The following is a 20,075-nucleotide window of genomic DNA, read 5'->3' on the forward strand; positions in this document are numbered from 1 at the left end:
CTCCAACCCTTTTCTATCATTTTCCCTTGGGCAGGCCAAATCATAGGACACAAAGAGCCAACTTTGGCCTGCGGGCCCTAGTTTTGCCATCTCTGGTTTAAAGATGTTGAAATGTTTCAGACACTGTAGGAAAAAGGTAATGCAATGTGAGTTGGCCATGGATGGATGCAAATCTACTGCAGCAGACCTCCAGAACAAAATTAGGAAGCTTTTAAAAAGCACAATAGAGCACTTTAAAGCTTTTTTGGCTATGAATGAGTGATAATATGTTTTTTTTACAGGTACATGACATAAATATAGATGCACTTAAGAAACAGATTAAAACAGTTTATTGAAAATGCACTTTGGAATGCACATTAAAGCTAATAGAAATACGAGAACACAATCAGACTAGGAGTTTATCTTTAGCAGAAAGGTGCATAGGCAGTTTTATACTCTACATCCCAACCACACACTTCCCACACTACACATTTCCTGCATGGTTCTCAGCAGAACACACACGTAGATATTCACACACAATAATCTCTCACTGTGATAAGCACGAGGAGGGGAGCGGAAGAAAAAAGGGAAAAAAGAAAGATGGAGAGCTAAATTTAGGCAAGATGATAGGGAAGGATAATAAGTTGAAAGCACACATCGAATGCAAGGTTGTGGTGGGGGGGTCTGGTAACCAATGGAGACGAGAGATGTCAATATGATGCAATAAAGAAAAGCCAGATTTACTCTCCTAATGTCTTGCTCTGAAAAAGGGATTTTCAAAATATGAATACAATCCTCTATATTTGATTGCTAAAGTGTAATTATATTGCATAAAGGTCATTCATCCATTCATTTTCCTTTGACTTAATCCTTTATTTATCAGACGTCACCACAGCGGAATGAACCGCCAACTATTCCAGCATATGTTTTACACTGAGGATGCCCTTCCAGCTGCCACTCAATACTGGGAAACACCCATACACTCTTACATTCACACATGCACTATGGCAAATATAGTTCATCCAATTCACCTGTACCGCATGTCTTTGGACTGTGGGGGAAACCGGAGCACACGGAGAAAACCCACACGAACACAAAGAGAAAATGCAACCTTCGTGCTGTGAGGCGACAGTGCTAACTACTGAGGCATAATGGGTTGAAACAAATGTGTTGTTTTGTGTTTCGTGTACAACCTGCTTAGAAGTACTTTTGCATTATAAACAAATGACTGAATCTATAATAACAAAGAATACTGGAATATGTTTTACAACCTCAAATAATGGTTACGGTTGATTGTTCAAACTACTTGTTTAAAATGAGCTGAAACAACACAGTTCTTTGTTTTATGTTCTGTCCACTTAAATTTGTAAACCATTAAGTTAACTTAAGCATTTTGTGTTGGGACAACATAAAGGAATTGTGACGGTCCAACTGGTTAGCGGATTTGTAGTTCCCAGCATGCTTTTATTCATTCATTATCTTTTCGGCTTAGTCCCTTTAATAACCTGGGGTCGCCACATCGGAATGATCCGCCAACTTATCCAGCACGTTTTTACGCAGTGAATGCCCTTTCAGCCGCAACCCATCTCTGGGAAGCACTAAGGACAATTTAGCCTACCCAATTCACCTGTACCACATGTCTTTGGACTGTGGGGGAAACAGAAACGCCAACTGACCCAGCCAAGGCTTGAACCAGCGACCTTCTTGCTGTGAAGCGACAGCACTACCTACTGCACCACTGCGTCGCCCAGCATGCTTTGTGTGGGATTGAATTAAGAGAGTAAAATGTTGACAATAAACGTAATCTTCGGTGTTTAAAGTTAATAGAAAGACTAGTTAAAGTTTAATCTTCACTTCAGTTTGAAGACTTAGAAGATTTTCATGTAATGCTTTGAGTTTTGAGGTTACCACCTAGCTGAAGCACCAATGCTTTGGGTGTTGGCAGCTTAATAAACACAAATGCAGATAGTTGCTTTGCTCAGTAAGCAATAACTGTCCTAAAATGAGTTCTCAGATCTCAATCAACTGTCTATGCAACTCTTGAAATCTGTTTAAAATGGCTCTTTTAGGTAATTTAGGATAACTTCAAATAATACTAAGAAACTTGAAATGTATGAAACATAATACATACATTATATTAAAAAACATTTGAATTTAGGTTATATAAAAATACAAATATATTTGAACTTTTATCTAATAAAATCATGTTTTTTAGTTGGTGTTAAACAAATTTATTGGATGGAAATCCTGCTCTCAAGTAAATTTAGTTCATCCAATGAGTTATTTTTTTGAGAGCAAAAAAAAGTACTTTACTATTTTTACATTAAAAGTCTGCATTTAATCCAGCAGGTTAATAAGGTTAATAATGTTTTAGTATGTTACAGAAAATGTAGTGGGATCCAAAATCTAAGGCCATGGTAAAAAAAAAAATTAAATTATAACTATTTGGAAATTTTTAAACAAAGCAATGTTTTGTTTAATGTAATGTTTGGGGAAATCGGAGCACACAGGCAAAACCCCCACTAACAAGAGGAGAACATGCAAAATTGGTAATAAAATTATTAGGGATTATGCATGAAAATGTATATCTAAATCAAGTCACTTCATAAGCAATGTCTAAAATAACTGAAAAAGTACTGGCAGCTCATTATTACCCAGATTTGTACCGTGAATTACATGACCATCCCAGACATTATTATATTGCAAGATATAAAAATTAAAAAAAAAAAAATAGAAATTTCAGAAGTTGTTGGAGCAGAGATTAAGATCCAACACATTACAAAATTGATTTAGCATATTAACTGCAAGCAGGGCTTGACATTAACTTTTCTCATCACCGGCCACTGTGGCTAGTAGTTTTCCAATGTTACTAGTCACTCGCCATTTTCACTAGCCACAATTTTGTTGTTGGGAAAATATATTTTATATACATAAAATTGACTTTGGCATGCTTAAATTACGTCATTTAGGTTAAGTGATTTGTTCACAAGCCTCCTCGTTCATTTCAATTTTTGTGTGTGTGAGCTATGACCTTGCTTAGTGTGCATGAGCAAGTGTTGTGGTTTCATAGTGAAAGAGTGAAATAATAATGACAAATATTTGTGTAAAAATTATTTCAAACTTATTATTCCAAATACATATTCTAATTGTAAAATATATTTTAAAAAGTGATAATATTCTAGAATTTATCAAGTTTTTAATGATTAAAACCTTGGTTTGTGTACTCTACTGTGATCCTGTGATAAATCTGTTTAATATGTCATCATCAGTTCATTCATTCATTTTCTTTTTGGCTTAGTTCCTTTATCAATCTGGGGTTGCCACAGCGGAATAAACCGCCAACTTATCTAGAATAATTTTTTTGCAGTGAATGCCCTTCCAGCTGCAACCTATCATTGGGAAACACCAATTCTCTCTCATTCACACACATACACTATGGACAATTAAGTTTATTCAATTCAGCTATACCGCATGTCTTTGGACTTGTGGGAGACACCGGAGCACACAGGGAAAACCCCTGCTAACACGAGAACATGCAAACTCCAAACAGAAAGGCCAATTGACCCAGCGCTACCCACTGCGCCTCCATCATCAGTTAATATAAACAGTATTTACAACATTATTTAAAACGGTTTCTGTAAAGGGGTGTGGCAGTAAATTGTGGTCTTTGTAGACACGTCATCTGTATGAGCATGTAGGAAAGTTTACATACAAGATGTTTGTGGGACTCTGTAGGTCGCTATCGCAAGAGCAGCTTGGCATGGCTGAATATGAAAGTTGATGATAGCACATTCCCCTCCTATTTCACAGGTTGGTAATCACCTTACTTCATTCCTCTCGCTTCCAATCTCTCACCCCTGCTACATTTCTCTCTCTCTCTCTCTCTCTCTCTCTCTCTCTCACACAGAGTTTGACTGCTTAGCCTGTCACTCATATCAGCCTCGGAGCCCCACTGTGAATGAGTGAGTGTGTATGTGTGTGTGAAATACTAACCGAAGGTCATCATCTTCTAGCAGTCATCTCACTTGATACCACCATGTGTGAATGAACAATATGTGCATGTTTTTGGACCGGAATTCTAGTAAAGAATGAAGTTGAGTTCTCAAATATTCCTGCTTACATGTTATTAATATATTGTCCAAATTAAAAAAAAATTGGCACAAAGCACCAAAGCATTATATATTTTCCATTTAAGGGGGTGTTTGAATTACAAATAAGCTGTTATGACATATGTTTCGCAACAGAACATACTGAACATAAATCTAAATGTGATGTGCTCAATGTGCATGTGCGGTACTTGTTATTTTTTTCTTTTGAGAACTCGTGAAAAGCTTATAAAATGTGTAAAGGAGTGAAAGCAGTGCCAAGTCACAGACGCAAGTGAAAATCTGTTGCAAAGAGTTGCTTTGCAATGCCTGTTTTGAGGTATGTTTGAGCATTCTGTTCTTTTAAAGGGCACTTATGATGAAATTTTGTAAGCTGTTTGGACAGATTTGTGTGTGGGTATAGTGTGTCCACAGTCATATTGGGGTGATATAAAGACAATAAGTCTCTTTTTAAAATTTCCTTACGTTAAAATAGGATCCAAATCCCTCCTATTTTGAGGCCCACCACAACGTGACAAAGGCGACTTCCCTGGCGTCCACCGAATTGATTGACAGCCGTGTATTAACATATCTCCGTAGTAATGCATATGATCGTCAACAAGACAGGACTTGTGCAAAGCAACTGAGATTAAGGCTGCATCCGAAACTGCATACTTCCAAACTATATAGTACGCTTAAATCAGTATGCGAGTGTAAAGTGTGCAACACTGCAAAGTTAAAGGAGCCCGATGTATGTGTATGTGTGTGTGTGTGCATGAACTTTATAACAACATTGTGTGTGACTCATCCTTGCAACTCCACAACAAAAACATCAAAAAATCATTAATAAAGTTCTTACTGTAGTATTTCTCACAAACGTTATGTGAGATCTGCTTCCTTCATGTCTGTCATTGTGCTGTTTATCTGATGCAGCAAAGGTAGAGACTGAGGCCCCGTTTACACAAATACGTTTTATTTTTAAAACTGCGTTTAAGAAAGAAAACTTTCCACACTAGCGTTTTACCCAGCGTTTCTAAACAACTCTGCGTCTACATTACACAGCTGAAAACGCACATCACGTGACCACACATACACACACACAGACACACACTCTAGCATGCATCTACCCATATACAGTAAGAGCTGTGCACGTCGGACATTTCATCAAGGATCTACGGCTGGATCTAATCTCACTATATTTGTTAAACGTGTTATTTAATTAATCTTGTTGTCTGTCTAACCACATATTCCCAGACTTTGGACTTTTGAATCTATAACTTGTTCTCAGTTAATGTGTTTTGGCTGAACACAAGGATAAATTAGTTTAACATATTAATTAGGTTCCTATATTGTAAAACTTATTGTATGTTGTATACTTTTATAATGGCCAATATTATTAAAACTGATATTCAGTGAACGAGATGGTATTGTCTGAATTTACAAGGAGAGGAAGCAGAAATGAACTGTGTAGGCTACTCAATATTGAGGAAAAACAATCAGAGAGGCAAATGTCTGTAGCCCCACCTCCGTTTCCAGATGTCTCCGTTTTACCAATGCACACTAACATGGAGCAGCAGCGTTTTAGAACGAAAATGGCCTCTCCAGCATTTTCAAAACGCATCGTTTTTGGCACTCAAAAACTCGGGCAAAGTGTGGACGGATGGCATAACCGTACAAAACTTATGCATTTTAAAGCAAAAACATATTAGTGTAAACAAGGCATGAGGCACGATCTGACAGGCACATGGAAAAGGTGGGCAGGACGAGCTTGCATTAAAGGCACAGGCAACAAAAATAGCTACAATGTGTTCAGAGCAGAAAATTCTAATGTTCTGCAAGGTATAATAAATAATCTGATGGGTGTTTTGAGCTGAAACTTTTCATTCTGGAGACACAAAAGACTAAAATCTAGAAAAAGGGGTAAATAGGTGCCCTTTATTAGTCACATTTTTGTGACATCATGCTTGTTTTGTTTCTTTACATGTCTTTGATCCATGTTGTTCAAAATTCAGCTGAACCACACCAAAGTTTGTTTAATGCAGTTTAAATGACTTTTTAAATGCAAATCTACATTTAGTTGGCAGAGTTCACACTTATTCTGTAACAGAGCAATTGATTAATTGTTACAATCAAACCAAAGCTGCTACGTCTGAACATATCCTAAGAAATATTATTATGAAAAATATTACCAATTCATAAAACCCTGCCGATGTGTATAGCACTGGCATCTCTGCACTCACGAAGGCAACTCAACATTGAGAAAGAGCAACAAAAGTGTAAATTTAGGTCAGTTTGAGCAGCATGTTTCAGTGCAGATTGTATTGAGAACTTTGTGCACACTTTGAAAGGGGCTCTTCAAGGACAATGGCCAACTACTGGAGCACCATTTCTCACAGCACATGTGAACAGCACTTGAATGGAAGCATTTAAAGCAATCCACAAGATTTTAAATATGTACGTTTTAAATATGAATAAACAATTTTGATACATTTTACCCTGTTAAAGTTTCGCGAGAAAAACTACAAATCCTAAACATGCATTACGCAATGTAGGCACATGGTCTTTTGTAACACTGCACGTTTGACCATTTAAAATAATGATGATGTTATCAATATCACTTCAGTCTCCTTTTTAAGCTGACAGGAGCAGTGCCATATTTCGATAAGAAATGATTGTGGGTTTTTTCTCCCAAAAAGTTTTTTCCAAGTAAAAATTGTTGTTTTAACCAAGAATATACAGTTGAAGTCAGAATTATTAACCCCCTTTGAACATTTTTTTTTCTTTTTTAGATATTTCCCAAAGTATGTTTAAATGAGCAAGGACATTTTTTTACAGTAAGTCTGATATTTTTTTTCTTCTGGAGAAAGTCTTATTTGTTTTATTTTGGCTAGAATAAACACAGTATTAATAACAACAACAAAAAAAAACATCTTAGGGTCAAAACTATTGGTCCCTTTAAGATATTTTTTCCAATTGTCTACAGACCAAACCATCGTTATACAATAACTTGCCTAATTACCCTAACCTGCCTAGTTAATCTAATTAACCTAGTTAAGCCTTTAAATGTCACTTTAAGCTGTATAGAAGTGTCTTTAAAAATATCTAGTAAAATATTATTTACTGTCATCACGGCAAAGATTAAATAAATCAGTAATTAGAGATGAATTACTAAAACTATTATGTTTAGAAATGTGTTTAAAAAAATCCGAAATTGGGGGAAAAAATAAACAGGGGGGCTAATAATTTTGACTTCACCTATATACTATTCATTTTGCCTACCCTTCGTTCAAACAGATTTTTTTAACATAACTATAATCTGTGATTATGCAGAATACGTTCATGTGTCATATATTTACAGCAGACAAATGTAGCTACACTGTATCAAACTGTAAGACATCTAGGATGAACAAACGCCAAAAAAGGATAAACAAGTTTCAGACCCTCAAACAAGTTACTTTCATCCCGTCTCCTCCTCATATGATCATTTACATAAAACCAAACTCTGAAAAATGTATTTAATCACTTGAAAGCGTGAAATTCTCTAAAATTCATGGTTTTATTTAGCACTTTTTATAAATACGAAGTGAGCTTTAAACATACAATATCCAATCAAAATCACAGAACATTACGTTTATTGCAAATATACTGAAAATGAAGAGAAAGAAAGTCTAAAGCAGTAAGTTATGTGCATAATCAAAGTTGACAGTGACAGTGTTATGTTAGTTTACGGGGACAGAAAGAAACGTTTCTCAAAAGTGAACATACCTGCTGCTGTTCTTTGATGATGTTTGTCTCGACGTGTTTCTTCGGCGGTTCGTCTACCTCAGTTGTGTTTTGCTTCCTGTCCTCTGTTGTTTGTGTGAACTGGATGCAGGTGAGGAGAGGATGAGCTCAGTTTAGACTCATTCACCAGTTAAAACCAGCGTCTCCTCCTCCTTTCTTTCTCTACGATGAGGCTGAAGGGAAACGATGCCTTACAGCATTGATTCCAATGCGCCGTTTCACCTTCAGCGTACCCTATAAACTAGACAAACATTAAAATAGAACAGTCTGAGGAAAAGTTAATTTTAAAGGTCAGCTTTATACTCAAAAATAATATCATATAGATTTGAGATTCCTGGCATAAACAAACCTAACATATCCTAATAGTGTAAAAGTAAAATGACTCTATAGCGCCACCACGAGGGCGCGTTATGCGTTTTGCATTTATTTCTCCATACATCAAGTTGTTAGGTGTAACTAATATTTTAAAATATACACATTTCTTATATTGTAGATTCTTACAGTACAATATGATTATTGTTCAAGTCGATGTGGATAACTTCCAGTTTACAGCTTAAATAAAACTATTTTATTCTACAAATTTTTGTTTTAAAGTACTTTTATAACAGGCATTTCATATTATATATGTAAATCAAAAAGCGATGTCTTGGAAACACGTTTTGATAATATTTTCAAATAAAAATAGCCCTTTGATAAAGATAATTGTTTAACTTGAGACAGAAAATCACCTCTTTCAATCAAATGTTTAACTTATGAAGCTAAAACTTTTTTTTTTTAAATCGTATGAATCCACAAATAGATACATGAATACGCAAACATGTTTGAAAAATTACTTTGACAATTGGTCATTGTTTTGCAAAGCTGCACTATACAATACGCATTTTATCTTAAGTTAAAAAATGTTACTAGCTCACATCAAACAATTTTGTTACTTAAAAATACCTATAAACAATCAAAAAAAATATTTAAATGACATACTGTCTACAGATGTCTGGAAAAATAAAAAACTAATTTAGTACAGCTTCTAACACACAAATTTGTTAAAAACAACAACCACCAACCAATAATTTCAGAGCTCTATGCTGAGCAAAAAACCTCTGGACTTGAGTCATGTAATCGCAGTAATAAGTCTGAGACAACACCAAATTAATTAAACTTTATTTTTTATTATTAACAAAAACAGCAACATCGTACAATGCCAACATCAAAATCCAAAACATATATACACGGGCAAAACCCAGAGTACAGTGATTAGAAGCAGCTCTCATAGCAAGGCACAATAGAAACCACAACTCCCATGAGCCGATGGGAAATGAGGAAATAAAAGAGAAATTTCAATACAAGTCTGTCAGAATTGGGTTTTAAAAGAATCTGATGAATGTGTCCCCCATAAGAACAAAAAGTGATGCAACACTATGTACAAAGATAACAGTGCTTTGTGTTTAGTAAAACACCCCATAACTCTTAGCAAACTATTAAAACCACAATTTAAAAACAAACAGTCAAACAACAAAATGAACTGGTGTGAAAAAGTGCTGGAAAACCGAAAAATGCAGCATGACTGTGTTCACAGTGATATCAATATTCCATCATCGCTTTAATTTAAAACAGGTCAGTCATCCTGTGACCTGCTGTGACTTACAGGCAGAGTAGAAAATTTTATTTTCAATTTTGAATTAATGCAATCATTTTATTTACACCTAATAACTGCGCTGACAAGAAAACCAGCTTAAGAAAGAAAAAAGAAAAAAGTACAGTGATAACCGATGTAGCAAGCAGATGTATAAACATAAATCAATAAAAAAGGAGGGGGAGCCACTGTACCCTAGTGTTTAACAACCAAATCAAAAAAGTTTGAACATGTGCCCTTGTGAAAACCCCAAAATCAAACTACTATAAAAGGTGAACACTCGCTTGAACAAGCAAACTGAACATTGCTTGAAAACAGACTGAACGCAATCGAACAGTTACCTAAATGCATATGGTGCATTACTAACAATGAGTCAAACTTTAAAATAATGAAACAAATAAAATATAAATACACATTCGTGAGCTTAAAAGTGTCTTTAAAGTTAGTTGGCCATGACGCAGAAAGGAAAACACAGACATAACAAATAAATGAGGGAAAAAAAAAAAAAAAGCAAACAAAGCTTGTCAAAAGTCAGTGGATGTGAGGTTAAAGTATATTCATCCCGTCATAATGTTGTTCCCTCAAAATACACCTTCACATCACACTCATGCAGACCCTATCTGCAACGGTGTGTGAAAACACACAGACAATGAAGTCCACTGCTCCAAGTTGCTCTCCCGTGCTTCTTTGGGCATCTACCTTAAAAAGAAAGAAAGTGGCCAATAAAAACGACAAAAAAATAAAATTAAAAAAAGAATAATAAAAAAAAGAATACATTTTTTATTAAACTACCTCCTCATAGGGCTGCACAATATATTAAGCGCAATGTGTATGTCTACAAAAGTCACAGCGCAGGATCTGTCATTTTGTGCTTGGATTATAGTTAATCGGCAGCACAGATCAGAATACATTACCAGTCAATAATTTGGGGTCAGTAGGACTGTTTTAAAATAAGCTTCTCCTGCACACCAAAACTGCATTTATATCATCAAAAATACAAAACAATATGTAAAATTGTGAAATGTTACTGCACTATAAAATAATCATATATTCCAGTGATTTTAAAGATGATTTTTAGCTTCATTACTCCAGTCTTCAGATTCACATGATCCTTCAGAAATCACTCCAATATCAATAATATTATTATCGTTACTATTATTAAAAAAATACATAAAAAAAAAAAAAAACTTTTAACCTGTTGTGAACATTCAGAGTACAGAGCAAGTTTAACCAAAACAGAGAGAATGTTTATCATTTGCATGTGTTTTAAAAGACATTAATATACAACAATTCTACTGAATTATTAATACAATGCAGTCTATGCAGTGTTATTTTACATTTTACTATTCGACTTTTTTGGGATACATTTCTTACATTTACTCTTTGCTCCATTTTATTTCTATTGTTTATTATTTTTAATTTATGAACCACTCCCCTACAAAATTACCACGGTCAGTCTAAATTCAACCTTTCTTTTCAAAGTAGCACTATTAAACCATCTGGTGAAATTTTATTTATATATATATATATATATATATATATATATATAATTTTTTTTTATAATAATAATAATAAAATAATCACAGAAAAAATGCCGCAGTGTCACCTTCTCACAAACTTACCAAGAAGTCTGTGCTAGTAGTGAAGGCTACATAAGGGTTAGCAAAGTCTGCACTCCACAATCCACAAAATTCTGAAACACAAAGTTACATACATTTATATTGATATTATATTGATGAAGCTTCAGGAGGATACAGTATATTTATTTCACAGTAAATCGCCACTGTCATCTAAAGGTTTGAAAAAGCACAACATGACCAACATGACCAAGTTAGACCAATTATACTATTCTACAGTAAAATAGATCTCTCAATGCATTAGTAATGATGATAATAATAATAATAATAATAATAATAATAATAATAATAATAAAAATAAAATGTAACACTCTACAAGAAAAGGATCATAAGACTTATTCTGCCACATTAGCCATAAGCACCAAAACACAAATTTGAGAAAATAAACCGATTGTGAGCACTTGAGCATCTCTGGCCTTAGGATCTGTACCATGCACCATAATGAAGCCAGTACCTATTGGTACGCTGCACTGACAGCTCTTCAAACATTATTAAAATGCTAGAGGCAGCAGACTGGATTACACAGTCTTCTCAATGTAATTTGCTGGGCAAGGCAAGAACGCTAGACTAATCATGGTTGTTTAACATCTTTGTCCAGTTATATGGCAAGCAATTACATTAAGACTAAATTATGTTTCATATATGCACAAAAGAAAAAAATAAAACATGCAACTCCACATACAGAACTATGAAATTGTATTATTTATTGTTGGGTTCCTCATTTAGATTTCCCTCTGGATTAAATAATCTATTGCTTTAATAAACAAGAAAAAAATGATAGCTCTAGAAAGTATTATATTATTAAAGGAAAAGGTCAAGTTCAAGACCAGCAACTGTTTTAGACTAAATTAAAGGCTTACCTGGTCCTGTTGGTTTCAGCTTTAATACACAGTAAATAACTGGAAAGAGGAAATATTCACTCCTTAACTTGAATTTTATTATCTTTTAATGTAAACTTGTGAAATATTAATATTTAATAACTTTTATTCCTCTCAGAGAATGTTTGTTTTTAAATCATACATTTTAATAATTTTATTTTGAGAGGATATTAGTGTTGTTTTTTCTAAATTGTATTGTATACTACAATGCATGGTCTTGTTAAACACCAAAAAAAAAAAAAAAAAAAAAAAAAAAAAAAAAAAAAAAGGATTTTAAAATTGGAATAGGGCACAAAGTTAGGTTTTCTAGGCATGAAAATTTAACTAACAATAACATTTCAGTTCAACTGAACTGAACCAACTGAACCCCCACCCAAAAAAAAAGACTGGAGCTGACCTGATTGACAAGCCTCGTCCTTTGCTCTCCACACCACTGTGGCAGGGGATACTAAGAGAAAAAAAAAAAAAAAAATCACAATAGCAGACTTTCTCAAATAACATTTATTTTACCAATGGGTCTAGAAAAATGTGAAAAAGCATGATATCCCAGTGTCCTCCTAACCAAGGCTACATTTGCACTGCATGGTTCAAGTGACACAAATTAAATTTTTTTCCTCCCATGTGATACACCGAATAAGGACCACATATGTGTAAACAGAAAAATAAAATAAATAAAAACTTTAGATTCTGATTTACTAAGATCAAATTCAGGCATTATTTATGTATAGAAATTGTATTTTAGAACAGAGTCTCAAATCTTGAATCTCATAAACAAGAACAAAAAATGCTGTGTATATGTGTGCATGATATATACAGGGTGGGCAATTTATATGGATACACCTTAATAAATCGGCCACCTTGGATCAAACTTTTGTTTTTTCAACAAAGAGAGAAAAACATGTTTTCACATATACTAATGTGCCACAAACAGGAAAATAATATCACCAACCATTCCCATTTTATTAAGGTGTATCCATATAAAGAAACCGGTGACAGTCTTCTCTGCTACGTAGATATTAACTGTCAATCACTTAATGCTTTCAGATGACAAGCAACTACGATGACCATGGGAAATGCAAAGAGCTATAGTCTGAGGAAGAGGCAATGAAAAGAACCAGTTTGCAAACCTACCTAGAGTAACAAATAATGGCACCTGTGATAGTGATTATGTAGTGAATGTTGATCCAGCAGCAGTGTTTTAGGAGAGTGCTTGAAAGACTTGGAGTGGCTCAGCTGTTTAATGGCTTGAATAGTTCGCGCAAAAAGCAGCTAAACATAAAATCTAACATTGCATACACCATCACCAAAGAAGCTTGCCTTTACCAAGTTCAAATTGATACTGTGGCTCATAAAAAAAGAACTGCATTTTAAAACCAGTTCCAAATGTCAAAGAACTGGGTATTCGATAATGCATGCATTGCGATTCAGTGGATCAATTCCTAACTCTTTCAGTCATTCTCGCACGGTGAATACCTGTGAGCATTTCACAGCTGTATCTATCTACAAGGACATGTGTTGGCATGGACACACTACTCACATTTCCACCCAGTAGCAGCTTTAAATGAAAACACTTCATCTAATGAAAGAAAAAGGCAACAAAACATTCACTAACATTCAGTACTCAATATTACTCATAAGCTGTGATTTTATAGTGTGTGTGAGACACTATGAGCGGTTGTTGTGCTCACATCACTGCAGCCAATCCACTTGCACTGTAGACAGAGCTCTGAAGTGAGAACTCTTACACACGGTCTACTGTCTCTTAAAGTAGACTCTACTTTAAAAGTAGAGTCTCTTAAAGTAGAGAATTTATTCATTACTTAGCAGTTTTTAATGGATTGTTGAGACCTGTGACAACGTACCAGACACAGCTAATATTAGGAATAGCAGTCTCTCACACTTAAAACATATTAAAAGGTGGTCACCTTAGAACTAAAGCTGTATCTGGCAGCTTGATAACATGTTCTACTATATTTAAACGAGGGATGCTCCAGTAAACAGTTTGCAAGCAGAAGAAGATGCACGTGCATGCCCGGGTTATACATCAGCAGCGATACAGCACATGAGCAATGTTTCCAAACTGCATTGTTAGTAATTCTTCTTACCATATCAGTTTTATCCATTATTTTTATATGTAAAGCTGCTTCCGACCATTACATTTATGCAACATCCTTATTTATTCTTAAGTGAGGTGAGATCTCATACTTTGAGGGAAAATGTGCTCATGCCGGGGGTGTCCAAAATCCAAACTAGAATTCGAAAATCAGTATGCAAGAAGTACCCAGATGACCTACTACTTCCAGCGAGATTCTGGAGTGCGCATCCCATGCATGCTGTGCTATCCCATGATGCCCCGCGAGAGAATTCATGAATGGGAGGGAAGCGACGAAACTGACGAGGGTAGGTCACGTGATCATGACAACATGGCGGATGTAGTACGTCCAAATTCCATTCATACTTTTCACATTCATACTGTTTAGAATGCAGTTTTCTAACAGTAGACGTTTAAATTCAAATACAGTACCTACTGAGTAGTAGGCAGTTTCGGACACAGATTAGTGTGTTTGATGGGGTTGGAGCTAAACTCTCCAGGACACCGGCCCTCCAACACAACCCTGCCTTATGCAATAGCAAACTTATATAACAGTTGAAGCATCAAAATTGGTACTCTGTATCAGTCGTTCACCATGGTAAGAAATTTATAAAAATCCTGATCAGGCATTTAAACTATTTGCAATCTATTTTATTCCGTAAAGAAAGTGCTAATTATTTGACAAATTCTCACAGTTAAAAGGAATAGTTTAACCAAAATGAAAATTTTTTTTTTTCTGATTTTCTTTTTTCTGCTAAACCCAAAAAGGTATTTTGAAGGAAGCTGGAAACCTGTAATGATTGACTTTCAAAGTATTTGCTTTTTTACTAAGGACGTCAATGGTTAAAAGGTTCTTCTTTCTTAACAGAAGAAAGAAAAAAAGTATAAACTATTTTAAATAAATAAATTAATTAATTTTGGATGAGCCATGCCTTAAAGACTTATACCCTACTGGTTATAGCATGAATGCTACAAAATAGAATTGAAATTGATAAGTAGAATTGGAACAGCTAAAATTAAAACAATATCCAACCCTAGAGTTATATAATGCCCTTGTCCAACATCTAATACAACTTGCTTTTAAAAGATGTAAGCTGGTCAGAAAAAAAATAAACAAAGACAAAAATCTGCATTGTAAATGCAGCCTAAGAGGGCGTTTGAAAGCGATATCATCTGCGAGTGGTGGTTATGTACCTGATAGGCATACGTGGTCTGTGCATAGTTCATTGGCACCTGTGGAACCATAATTCCTGGAGGACTGGAGTAAGAATAAGGCTGGAAAAAAAAGAAAAAAAAAGATTTACCTCATCAATTCCTAATTTCTCCAAGTAACATTTTAATGCATGGTTTATAGACAAAAAATTTAAAATAAATAAAAATAAGTTACCTGCATGTACTGATTTCCTCCACTGAATACGGGTGATGGTGGGGCCAGGCCTGGAGGACAGCAGCTGCAGTACATATATGGGGTGGGGTTTACCCACTGTGATGGACCAATCATTGGAGATGACACTGACCCTGGGATTCAAGAAAGAAAAAAAATCCTGTGACTTTCAAATTAATGTTAAAACAGCATCAGAGTCAAATAAAATTAAAATCAATCAAATATTTTTTTTTATACCTCATCCGTTTCTTTTATTTTAAGACTGCTTAATTAAGGGTGTGGCTACTTAAGTGACAACTAGGTCTCACTGGTTGCAGTCACGTCACTGGCAAGTCAGCAAATACGTCATATTTTAGTTGTTTTGTGGCTTACACAATTGGCTTTTGGAGATTTCCAACAATAATCAGATAATATGGCATGATGTGTGCACTCAACTGCGTTCACAAATCATTCAAGTGGCCTTCAGTTCCCAGGTGAGTTAAATTTATATACTTGTATACCATATCTATACATACATGTGGTTCATTTAAAATAATTAATCCTTTATAGTTTTCTTTAGACCTGTAATGTTCTCCAAAATCTGACAGATTGATTAGCGGTAGGCTATAGAACAGTCATCTGAAATGTTGTCATACAGTGTTATGCTTGTATTTCATAAACAGCCTTGCATTTACTAACACAGACTATATTTAAAGTATTTGGGAGTAATTTGCTTTTCCTCATGTAGAAGAATGTATTAAAAACAGTGCTTAGTGGCTCAATGCATTACAACAGTGTTTTTAAAAGACGAAACACTTAATTGATATAGTGAATAACCAAGCACATGTGGTCGGAACACAAAAGACTAGCAGGTAATGAAGTATTAAGAATTTCTACCAAAGAAAATCTTTTTAAGCAAAATGCTAGCAGGCATCTGTAGCTCCGCCTCTTTGCCCTTTTTTGGAAACTCCCAGTTGGTTGGTCTTGTCTACTTGTAGCTTAATTTGCACTCTTTAGAAATCTATAGGAGAAGTCATGGATACTACATCTATATCTTTTACGGTATATGATTTAAACCAACTATAAGCCCACATTTAATATTATTGTTTTTTACCACATTTGCAAAATAACAATAATAGTAATAATAGTAGTATAATTAAATTATTTTACCATACAATATAAAGCATATACAGTCAATAACCCAATTTCTGATAAATTACATTGTTTTAAGTTACAATAATTTGAAGCAAAGAATACGGTCTAATTTTATTGCCATCTTGTTTAAAAAAAGAGGTAGTAAGTTTCATGGGTATATCTTTAAAATATAGTTCTGCAGAATTGTGAGAGAATTATGAAAAAATAACTCAAGCAAAATAGTAATTCTCATTTTATCCAGAACCATGGAGCTCTCACACACATTAACAGAATATTACATCATTTATAAATATATTATTTGACCATTATATATTGTGAACTAAAGTTGTAGCTGGGCCTGCTATACAGTATGCAATTTTTTTTAATGGTGTTCAGTTCTGATTTCAGAATTAATTTAAAATATTAGAGTGAATCCAATATTTAGGTCTACAACAAATCCTTGAAATTGCAACAAAAATATTTTAGGTTTATTAAATGTATATTCAACATTGACATTTCCATTATGTTAGAAAGACCAAATACAAAGTGAAAAACAAGAAAGGACTCACGAGAACTTCGCTCTTTCATGATTGCAGGTCCCAGTTTGAGTTTTTTCCCTTTAAAACTGATCGGCTGCTGTAATAGATTTAAAATGTTTAAGAATTACTTATAATATATGCATTGACAGAAAATGTAAAACAAAGTCACATCCACATGTAAAAGAGACCTTACATCAACGATAGTCTGGATATCAACATCCTCACTGAAATAAACGAAACCATATCTGTAATAAAGACAACAGACAATTAATTAAAAATGGGAAAAAATATATAGGCAGTTTGAATCCAAAGATATATTTTAATAAATTATTTAATGCAGCTTTTATTAAAAATAAACTTTTTTTTTTTACTCCCTCCTCAAGTGGTTCGATTGATTTGTTTTTTTTTTATCATTTTGGTGAACATTAGAAAATATATTGAAAAAAAGCTAAAAACGTGTAATTATTGACTTACATAGCATGTTATTCCAACTATGGAAGACAATTACAGGTTTCCAGCTTTCTACAAAATATATTCTTTGGTGTTCAACAGAGGAAAGAAACTCAAACAGATTTGAATCAAGGGTGAATAAATGACATAAGAATACAGTTTTGGGTGAACTACCCCTTATAATAGTTCTGCCAAAACTGAATTCTCAAATCACAGTGGACCTCTGTAAAATTATATTATGCAACTCAACGATCACAATTGGCTTGATAACATTAACGCCCACTCAGGCATGAGGTGACAGAATAAAGTTGCATGTTTTTATCAAAATGGTTCTTCCCTGTGATAGTTCAAAAAGATATAGTAACTGCTATAAATGCAGGCATGACTTTATTCTGATAAATGAATTTGTGTCTTGAGCATGCAATCTGACACCACAAAGAGACTGGAAACTCGCGCTCAATGCATGTGCCAAGAACTGTTTGCCCAGGTTATAGAATAAAGCTAATATTATGAATAGTGTAAATAAAGTTACATTTATTGCACATACTGATTGTTTTGCTTCATACAAAATCTACCCGCTCTACTCTACCCATAAACTGCTACCCACAGTGCCACCCTAGGTATGGGACGATAACTGCTTTCAAGGTAAACCGCAGTTTGAAAAAGTCAAGGTTTTAAAACTGTCAAAATTTTCTGCTTTATCGTTCCTGTTTTTGAAATAAATGTAAACAGCAAAAGTGAATAAATAATTTAGTTTGACATATTTACTGTTCCAAAATATTATAAACATGTCTTAAAATAAAATATATTGGGTTTAAAATGGAAAAACGTTTTCGTTTTTACCCAGACATTTTGAAAAGAATATATTTTAGAGCAGTAATCACAATACTGTAAAAACGTAATATTTTTATCTAAGGACATCATACCGTGAGAATCTTTTACCAACCCATGCTTAAGTCTCACAGCAAGGTCCCAAATTAATAAAAGGGATAAAAAAAAGTTAAAATAATTAAACATTATAGTCCAATTAAACTAATCTGCATCAGAAAGCAAAAGTTTCACTGCATTTTCATCTGATTTTTGCCAGATGGAAACAAATCTGCCAACAACTAGTGTAGCATAAGCTGGTTGGACAAGGATTTGAGTTTTTTTTTTTTTTTTAGTCTTGGAAACCAGTAGTTTTTTGCAGGAAATCTACAACACTCACTCACTCACCCTTTGCAAATTCCTCCTCGATAAGTGATGATTTTAACTTCTTTCACAGAGCCATACTTGGCAAAGAATTCCCTGATCTCGTTCTCATCCACCTGATAGAAAATATATCAGATTGGACAAAAGACAAAACACCATGTATCGTCAACTGTAGACTGAATCTGAAATCGTAAAGGCCTCAAAAACCGAATAGTAGTTTAACATGATCATCTTTACCTTCATATCAATACCGCCGACGAACAGTGTGTTGGGCGTCATTTTCCCCTCAGGTAAAATGTAACCGTTAGACAACTTCAGGGAGGACGGAAAACCCTGACGATGCTTCTGGATATCCTGTGTGTATTTTAGAACACTTTCATCATCACATTCAATATACATTTGTTTAAAAAAAGAACGGACGCTTCGTGAGCACAACATAAAACAAAACTAGGCCTCAAAACAACCAGACGGTTATTGAGATGCATAAAAGGAAAAACGATTACCTGTGAATATAAACCACATATAAGGCACACGGGTAACTGAACCCCCTGAACCATTTTGAATGAGAAACAAGGCCACGCGTTTTGCTACCTAAGCTATTTACAAAAACAAACCCCAAAGTCCGTCGAAAAGCTAAACGAATAACGCTAACGTTAACTTTCTAAATGCTCAATCCACACGCGGCCGAAACCGGATAGATCCCGAACACGGTCTTATCGTGTTTCTTCATTAGGCAATCTGGGCATTTAGGGTAAAAAATCTTAATTGGACGAATATTTATGCTCTCCTGACAGATGCACATAATCGACCGCGGGTTGATTTCTGATGGCGATTTGCCGCGCGAACTTTTTTACAGGAATAACTCGATAATGTTAGCAGCGAATGTACGTGGAATGCAGCTGAAAGTGTAATAATTAATTAATTTATCAGTTCTGTTACTTACCATATCTAAAATGATTAAAATATCAAAATAAGTTAATGAAATGAGCGGCTCGCTGGGTCAGTGCCTCTTGCTAGATCTGCATTAAAGCGCCACTCCCATTCTCGGTCCTAATTGGAAAACATCATACCAAATATGGCGAATATTAAATTTAGTAATACGAATTAACTTTATTTTTAAAATCATTATTCATTCATAGCTCAATTACTAAATGCACAAATTATTTTACTTTTTAATATGTGATTTAAAATTCAAGAATCTAAATATTTACCACATGGAAATGTTTAAGTACAGGCGCAGTACTTCCTGTGTTTTGAAAAGTTTTCAGGATAACACATTTTTTAACCGACAAATTTATTTGAATAAGATTAAAA

At 34.4% G+C, this 20,075-nt stretch overlaps 2 protein-coding genes across 16 annotated transcripts in view; both read right to left on the reverse strand.

The window, feature by feature from the left end:
• The window catches only part of rftn1a (raftlin, lipid raft linker 1a), a 213,844-nt gene extending 205,893 nt beyond the window's left edge, over positions 1-7,951 (reverse strand). For all 12 annotated transcript variants that reach the window (XR_015945356.1, XR_015945354.1, XR_015945355.1 and 9 more), the window contains exon 1: positions 7,830-7,951. The gene's annotated coding sequence lies outside the window, so the exon portion shown is untranslated. The remainder of the gene's footprint in view (positions 1-7,829) is intronic.
• A 1,037-nt stretch (positions 7,952-8,988) lies between these two features.
• On the reverse strand, positions 8,989-19,811 carry dazl (deleted in azoospermia-like). Of its 4 annotated transcripts, none has more exons than XM_087294937.2 (10): positions 19,705-19,811; positions 18,999-19,115; positions 18,786-18,877; positions 17,314-17,365; positions 17,151-17,217; positions 15,472-15,602; positions 15,279-15,359; positions 12,390-12,440; positions 11,100-11,170; positions 8,989-10,172 (listed from the first exon to the last, which is right to left on the reverse strand). In XM_087294937.2, exons 1-9 carry the CDS (start codon positions 19,705-19,707, stop codon positions 11,126-11,128), a joined length of 639 nt encoding a protein of 212 aa, XP_087151063.2. In that variant the 5' UTR covers positions 19,708-19,811; the 3' UTR covers positions 8,989-10,172; positions 11,100-11,125.
• Between the last annotated feature and the right edge of the window lie 264 nt (positions 19,812-20,075).

Source organism: Danio rerio, chromosome 19, assembly GCF_052040795.2.
Source record: "Danio rerio strain M-AB ecotype USA chromosome 19, GRCz13ab, whole genome shotgun sequence".
Lineage (NCBI taxonomy): Eukaryota > Metazoa > Chordata > Actinopteri > Cypriniformes > Danionidae > Danio > Danio rerio.

Excerpts from the sequence above, each read along its gene's own strand:
- dazl (XM_087294938.2), bottom strand. The coding sequence starts at position 19,318 with ATGGTTCAGGGGGTTCAGTTACCCGTGTGCCTTATATGTGGTTTATAT. Across the intron at positions 18,878-18,998 it reads TCGGCGGTATTGATATGAAG|GTGGATGAGAACGAGATCAG; the intron begins GTAAAGATGATC and ends ATTTTCTATCAG. Across the intron at positions 11,171-12,389 it reads GGACGAGGCTTGTCAATCAG|AATTTTGTGGATTGTGGAGT; the intron begins GTCAGCTCCAGT and ends TTTGTGTTTCAG.